Genomic DNA, 7,907 nt, shown 5'->3' with positions numbered 1-7,907 from the left:
TAGTAGACAAAGGAGCAGATGTCAAGGCGAAGGACATTGCTGGGCGGACGGTGCTGCACTGGGCAGCTGTAGCAGGGAACGAGGCAGTAGTGCCGCTGCTAGAGGAGCAGATATAAAGAAGGCATTTAACTATGTAGTAAAGATATAGGGGACGTACTTCTATGTAAACGTACACTTGCAGGTTGCTAGGCAATAATAACACAGAGCTAGTATACGCGCCTTTACTCGCCTTTGAATATGGCACATACTACAGAAAAGGAAGCGACAGAGGCTACTATGCAGCAATACAGAGACGGTTCGCCTCCTCCTACCTAGCACCTACCGCGTCACGCCTCGACACTTGAATACGTCGCGCCATCTGCTTCTTCGGACTCAGACTCAAATGCTTCATCAGGACGTAGAGGGGAAGGATTAAGTCATGGGCGGTAGAGGAAAGTAATATCGTACAAGAAAATGCGAACAGCAAGCAAAAAGCTTGCGACGAAGAGAATCCACCTCCGCCTCCTCCGCTACCGCCTCCTACCCATCAGTCGCAGACAAATGATAATGAGATCGTGGTTACAGAAGAAGAAGACGGAGATATCGAGAGAGGCACCGGTGGTCGCAGCCACTGGAGATTTTGGCCGCGTGCCAACCGTGGTTGGACAGCGGAGACTACCCATATCGAGGGACATTACCATCAAAACCCCGAGCGGACTAGTAGGCAGTATAGTTCGCGGCCGGCACGTCCAAAAAGATCTAAATAGATACCTTGGGCGCTTTCCTGACCAGGAAGCCAAGGGGAAATACAGGAAGATCGCATCCGTCAGCGTCCTCTGAATACGATAGTTATCATACCTCTTCCGATAGCGACGATAAGAGTAAGACCCATGTGGGGTTGGATAGGACGAGAGTTCTTTATTATGGTGAGTTGCTTTCCCTGTACAATTACTCTTTCTAACTAGGGACGAGATATCGATGACTCGGGAGTTCGAAGTCAACCTGTCGAACCAAGCTTTAACTCGTTAGTGGTTCAACCAGACGAGGATAGTGCACGTGTTTCCGTAAGTCTTGACTTCCGCAAGCGTGAGTAGGTCTGTTGTTGAATTCGAGAAGAGACTCACAAGACGTGCTATGTTCGTAAGAACACTCACAATGGCGTTTGAGGTAAGGTACTATCGTTCATTTGCGAAACTCGGCACTAATGGAATGAGTAGGAAGCTTACACGCTAGAAGCCCGAGACCGAGTGAAGTTAATGTAGCCAGCTCTCGCCCTCGCTTTGTTTGAAGTTGACTAATTACAAGACTGGACTCATTTATAATAGCACAGATGCTACATAGGTATGGCAAGTTTCCTTCGAGATACGTTCAGCGACGGCCCCTGGTTCACCAGATACGGCCATGAGCTGATCAAGCGAGTGAATCTTTAGGAGAGCGCCAATTACGAGCTTGGCCCTCCCGCTGAAGGCTGAGGCCCAATTTTTTCGTATCAGGCATGATAAAAAGCGGAACATCATTCAGGGCGCATTTTGCATCAACTATTGGGTCATACCTCTCAAAGAGGATGATACCAGCGATTCAGATGAGGACGAAGATACAAAGCTTCAGCAACTAGTGTTATATTAGCAGTACCAGTGGCCTGACGGCAAAGAGAAGCATAGAACTTATCTCACTGAGCATAGAGGGGTGTGAAATATTACGGTGTCAAAGGTTAACATAAATAACTATTATTGGCCCCAGATGGGGGGCAAAGAAGTTGCGTACGGTCATTACTGTGGTGTAATTCTCAGGGGCGGTCTCTTTTTGGTTTCATGGTGCGACTACGCCCGCGATTTCCCTAATAAACCTGTGTCAAATTGTCAGATTTGATGGTATCTGAAGATGTCACGGTGACAAAAAGATTGAATAAAGATGGGTTGACTGATTGTATTCAGGTATGTGCTTGTGTGTGAGGCTGGGGCCTGACACCGGTTTTGATGTTCCTTCTCTGGGCACCAAGGCTGCGCAGGGCACTAGCCACTGCAGAATCACTAGCCACATGTCCTCAGACAGTACTGGTTGTCAGATTTGATGATATCTGAAGATGTCACGGTGGCAGAAAGATTGATTGAAGATGGGTTGACTGATTGTATTCAGGTGTGTGTGTGTGTGTGAGGCTGGGGCCTGATACCGGTTTTGATGTTCCTTCTCTGGGCACCAAGGCTGCGCAGAGCACTAGCCACTGCAGAATCACTAGCCACATGTCCTCAGACAGCACCGGTACAGACAACTTCTCCCAGTCCTCCTCTCCAGTCCCAGATAGGATGTCCATAAACTGGCTTACCATCTGACACTGGTACAGACAGTTTCTCCCAGTCCTCCTCTCCAGTCCCAGATGGGATGTCCATAAACTGGCTTACCATCTGACACAAATCCACCAATAAGATCCGCTCCACGGTCTTGATTGGTACAGATCAATAGGACTAAGTCTAGTCTAGCCAGGAACCCGTCCCGAGGTCCAATAATGAATGACACTAGCCGCACGAGTCTTGGCGGCACGCGTAAGCGACTACCTCAAATAGGTAGGACAAGCCCGATGTGTACATCCATATATATATTCCCCATCTTGTCGGCCATACTGAACGACCCTTCTTTTTACTTTTAAGCTTCTGACTTCCCGAGCTCTTCCCTTCCCTTCACTTCTTCAAGCATTCGACCTGGTTGACTCCAGACGTCAACAACTGCAACCACAACAGCAATCATGGACTTCCTAAAAAAGAAGATGAAGGAACTTTTGGACGACGACGACGACAAGCACAAGCCCAATAAGAACGGTACGGTCTGTGTTTCTCTCATGCAACAATGCTTTTTCTGAACCACAGCTAGAACCCTCCAAACACCTCGACGAACGTGGGGCGTCGGACTCATATTATTCAACCCAAGAACCCCAGTCATATCCTCCATATCCGCACGGTGGTTACGGCACCCACCCCCCGCCGACGGGTCCTCCTGCGCCATATGGTGCGGCTCCTCCATTGCCTCCAGGCTGGATCGCCCAGTGGGATCAAAATAGCCAGCGCTGGTATTACGTTGAACAAGCCACAGGTCGCAGTCAATGGAATCCTCCTGCGGCCTCACCTGCGCCGCCCGGTCCTTTTGGCCCCCCTCCTGGAGCCCCAGCACCATATGGTGTCCCGCAGTACGGTTATGGTGGTCAGGGGGACTCTCGTAGTCACGGCCATGGAGACTCTCATAGTTATGGCCATGGAGACTCTCACGGTTACGGCCATGGAGACTCTCATAGTCACGGACATGGAGATTCGCACGACAAAGAGCACAAGGATAAGAAGAAGAAGGACAAGGGCCCTGGATATGGCATGGTTGCCGCAGCGGGAGTTGGAGGTTTGGCTGCTGGTGCCTTGATTGGCCATGAATTGAGTATGACCACCATCTGATATCGCCCCTTTTTTTTCTCTGTATCTTACGCCTTCCCAGCCGAGGACTCCGACGACGAAAGACACTACGCGGCCCCTGCCGCCGTCCTCGTAGCTGCCCCGAATCCGATGCCCACTGAAGAGCCGGCCTTTGCTCCTCCACCTCCAGTTCCCACCCACGATGAAGACGGTGATTCAATCTCAAGCAGCGACCGCGAGAGCTTGGAAGAGCGGCGCGAGGAGTTGATCGAGGCGCAGGAGGAGTATGAAGAAGAGCTCGAGGAGGCGTACGACGACTGAGACTAAGAGCCCTGGGTCCATGGAGGACTTGAGACTTATGTATGTATGTTCTGCTTTGAGGCCTCCCCATGCAAAGGGGATTTCAGGGCCCATGGCTAGTATTAGAGCTTCGTATGGTGAAGGGAGAACTGAACCGTGTGTCATTTGTTTCTGGGTAGTTGTCGATTGAGCAGTTATAAGTAAGTCCTCTGAGGATACTTGGCCATACCATCCAACCAACTTGCTCGAACTTGGGAATGTCGCCAAACCACTCACATCACTCGTATCACCAAGTTGGAGTTCGTACGGAAACCTTGTCAAGTTACCAAACACCCTCGGTCCTTTCTTGTGACGCCCCGGCGGTGGGACTTGCGCCGCGGATGCGTAGTACATCTGCAATTGCTTAGACATGAGTCCGTTGTCCAATACGAAGGGCGACGGTGTTGAACCGGCGTTGATGCTTGAGTCCTGAAAAAGCTATGACTTGCTCTCGGAGGCCTTCTTGCAGTTCTGTGACCATTGTTCGGAGCTGAGTGAGGGGTGTGGAGGTGAAAGTCACGTCGACCGTCGACGCACTGGGAATTTATAACTACAAAGGCCGCTGGATTCAAGTGATCGTATTGAATCCCTTCTCTATTCCATTACTGCCGCGACCTGCTTAGCCGAGCGAGGACATGACCATCCTCAATGCTTAGCAAGTACCCTCCTGGCCGCCGATCTGAGAAGCATCGCAGCCTTCCGGGTAGAAGAAAGAAGCCAGAGCAATGATGACATATGCCGCGATCAACAGGCTTCCCTCTAAATAGTTGCTCCTCCCGTCGAGAACCAAGAAGTTGACCACAAAGGCAGTGACGAAGAGTGCGACCGTCTCGAAGATGTTGAAGTATAGCGACATATCCTTGGCTAAGATCCAACCGAGGATGACAATGAAAGGGGTGATAAAGATGGCGATCTGAATAGACGAGCCAACTGCAACACCGATGGCAAGATCCATTTTATTCTTTGCGGCAACCGTTACGGCTGTGACATGCTCTGCAGCATTACCAACGATAGGTAGGATGATAAGTCCGATGAATGCCTGACTGATACCAGTCTTCTCTACCATAGGCTCGATAGCATCGCTCATAAAGTCAGCGCAGACAGCGACCAAGCCCGTAGTAATAAGTAGCATCATAACGGCAGCAGTACGGGACATGACTTGAGGCTCCTCCTCTTTTACGGACTCGTGAGTAACTGTAGTCAAAGCTGGGGAATCGTTGTGCAAAAGCTCGGGTCGACTGTTATTGTTGTTCTTCCAGCTCAACTGAGAAGGCACGCGGCTGGTACGCTCAGGTAAAGACATTGTCCGATGCACCGTTCTCGGTCCAGCCATACGAACATTACTTAGGGCCGGCACACCAGTTGGAGGAGGTAGGTTCTGAGGATTGTTGAAAACGTTATTGGACAGAAAAGCTGGCAGGGCTGGCTTGAGTGCAAACGCTCGTCTAGCTGGCGAGGCAGATGCAGGCTGCTGAACCTCGTCAGCGAAAGCAACTTTGGGCGAGGGCTCTGGCTGGCGAGAAGATGGACCTGGTGCGGCTTCCTCGTCCTCTGCTTGCTGATCGCCATGCTTTCGGGTTTTCCTCTTGTGGTTTGACTTCCGCTTCTTGCCCTTGGGTGGCGAGCGGGATGAATCGGCCTCAAAGTCACGGACAACAGGAACGTGGCCATCATTGGTGTCCGTCTCGTCTCCGCTCATGGAAGCGTTCAGAAACGAGTTACGTCGGGACAGGGTGTTAGAATGGATCGTGTGATCGTGGGCAGAGCCATTCCGCTGCCAGTTAAATCGGGTCCTAAGATGCTCAGCCGAAGGTGAGCTTGTGACTGGAGGTGCTGAGGGCGTGTCTTTGAAGGTAGCGCCGGACATACGGCGCTTGCGATGCTTGAATACGCGTTTGATACGCTTTGCGGTAGTATCGGACCCGGTTGTGCTATCGCTGTCGATGCTGCTCGAGTCTGAAGACGAATCGGACGAGTGGGAGGGGTCGAGGACACCCGCGAGCACGCCTGGGTGTGACTCCTCGTCAATTATGTGCTGAGGTGTACTAGCATATAAATAGCTGTGGCTCTTGAGCTGAAATAAGAGATACAAGACGTAGACGATCAGCAACACCACGCTCGTGCCTCGACTGACGTAAAGGGTCTGCTGGTCAGCCTTAGAATAGCTTAAGAAAGCCGCATGGAATGCGGTTGGTAGTAGCAGACTCATGACAGCTAAACTAAGCATGCAAGCGCTCATCTGGGTGACGGAGCTGTTATAGATCTGTCTATGTTAGTAATAATCAATTAGAAGGCCTTCCGAATTTGACATACCTGCTCTTGGTAGCGTAGACCACCAGCAACGAAGGCCATTCCTAGAATCAAAAGCAGATTTGCTAGAATTGAACCAAGCAGCGCAGCCTGGACAACCCGAATCTGGTTGCCAGCCAACAGAATGATGAATAGGATAAGCTCTACAGCATTTCCAAAAGAGACGTTGAGCAATGCCCCCAAGGTGTCTCCAAGCCTTGCTGCAACTGCTTCGGTAGCGTGCGCGAGCAACCCAGCTAAAGGAATAATTGCAATAGCGTTCATGGAGAAGATGATCTCTGGCGAGAGATGTGCTGGTTTCGAAGCGATGCCGATAGGCACGAATACTAACAGTATGTTGACCCAGCTGTGAAACAAAGCATTTTTCGTATGCTTTCCAAAACGTATTGATCCATTCTTCATGCGAACGAGTAGTGGTAGCCTGGGCTTTGTGGTAGTAGCTCCCTCACCCGCAGCCACAGTATCGAGCGGAGGCGGGACTAGTGGATGCGGAGGCGATGGTGTATTGTCGGCGACAGTGTTGCGGTTTGCGTCGCCATCACGCTGGTGTGCGACAGGGCCGTCGTTTGTCTTCTCAGAGAGGTCGTTGCGATCGCTGGCCATCTAGAGGCGGTAGGGGTTGAAAGGACCGTCTGGAGATCCTGATTGCGTCTCAAGCCGGTCGCCTCTACCGTAGTCTTCGCACTGCGTAATAAAGAAGGATCGTCTCCTATCGATGGTGGTGTTGGGGGATGCTTGGTGAGGCGAGTACAAAGTACTTGGGGATGCATAAGCGAATGGAAACATAGTGCCTGAACAAGTTTGGCTAGGTGCGCCAAGCCACCTTCGGTTACATGATGACGTAGCACATGTGGCGTGCGGTGGCTTAGCCGTTAGAACTGCTATGTAAACTAAACTACATAACGTGTTCCACCACTCAACCGATCACACCACTCAACCCAACACCCTACCAAGATCGCGACGCGTCTCTTAATTAATTCACCACTATGTCAACACAGAACACCCAGCAACTCCAAAAAGAAGGCAGACTCGCTCTTTCGATACAGACGATTCAGAAAAAAACATGTTTCAAGCTCCTGAGAAGCTGCACGACTGTACGACGTGCCCCTATCAACCCTGCACGGTCGCGTCAACGGTGCCCTACCAAAGGCCACGATAAACGCGAAGAAACGGAAGCTACAATCTACAGAGGAGGAGGTTCTAGTAAAGTAGATACTAGATCTTGATCAACACGAGTTTTCACCACATATAATTGACGTACATCATATGGCCAATGCTTTACTTGCTGTGCACGATCTGAACACTACACCACCCTCTGTAGGCAAGAACTGGGTATACCGCTTTATCAACACTCAGCCAGAGCTATAGACAAAGTGGAACCATAGGTTCCACTCACAACAAGCAAAATGTGAGGATCCAACTACAATAAATGCATGGTTTAGATGTGTAGAGGAGACATGCCAGACGTACGGCATATTAGATGAAGATATCTACAATTTTGATAAGACTGGATTTATGATGGGGGTCGCTGCAACGTCAAAAGTCATCACAAGCTCTGATATAGTAGGCCGAGCAGTCTCTATACAACCAGGCAATCGAGAGTAGATTACAACAATTGAGAGAATTAATATGGCTGGTTGGGCTATCCCACCCTTCATCATCTTGGCAGGAAAGATCCACCAATCAAGCTGGTATCACAATCTACCTGCAGACTGGGTAGTCATGGTGAGCGACAATGGCTGGACAACTGATGAGCTAGGTTATGAGTGGTTAAAGCACTTCAACATGCATATAAAGGCTCGAACAACTGGGGCCTATAGGTTGCTCATACTCGATGGCCACAGTAGCCATACGACACCGGAGTTCGACCAATACTGTACATGGAAC

The 7,907-nt window shown here is 50.4% G+C and overlaps 3 protein-coding genes across 3 annotated transcripts in view; 2 read left to right on the top strand and 1 right to left on the bottom strand.

Moving 5' to 3' along the window:
• The window catches only part of EI97DRAFT_470403 (uncharacterized protein), a 2,552-nt gene extending 2,346 nt beyond the window's left edge, over positions 1 to 206 (top strand). Inside the window, exon 3 of the mRNA XM_033801765.1 lies at positions 1 to 206. Coding sequence (XP_033649979.1) covers positions 1 to 116 — 116 coding nt within the window. The 3' untranslated portion in view covers positions 117 to 206.
• Positions 207 to 2,719: 2,513 nt separating this feature from the next.
• EI97DRAFT_453034 (uncharacterized protein) lies at positions 2,720 to 3,692 on the top strand (the record flags this gene model as incomplete). The annotated part of the gene is made up of 3 exons (XM_033800438.1): positions 2,720 to 2,792; positions 2,845 to 3,396; positions 3,454 to 3,692. The coding sequence occupies 3 exons, from the start codon at positions 2,720 to 2,722 to the stop codon at positions 3,690 to 3,692; spliced, it is 864 nt and encodes a 287-aa protein (XP_033649978.1).
• Positions 3,693 to 4,362: 670 nt separating this feature from the next.
• EI97DRAFT_453033 (uncharacterized protein) lies at positions 4,363 to 6,422 on the bottom strand (the record flags this gene model as incomplete). The annotated part of the gene is made up of 2 exons (XM_033800437.1): positions 4,363 to 5,973; positions 6,024 to 6,422. 2 exons carry the CDS (start codon positions 6,420 to 6,422, stop codon positions 4,363 to 4,365), a joined length of 2,010 nt encoding a protein of 669 aa, XP_033649977.1.
• Between the last annotated feature and the right edge of the window lie 1,485 nt (positions 6,423 to 7,907).

The sequence above is a fragment of the Westerdykella ornata genome, assembly GCF_010094085.1.
Source record: "Westerdykella ornata strain CBS 379.55 unplaced genomic scaffold EI97scaffold_38, whole genome shotgun sequence".
NCBI classification, from domain to species: Eukaryota; Fungi; Ascomycota; class Dothideomycetes; order Pleosporales; family Sporormiaceae; genus Westerdykella; species Westerdykella ornata.
The sequence above is the reverse complement of the archived record's forward strand: the minus strand, read 5'-3'. Positions and strand labels throughout refer to the sequence as shown.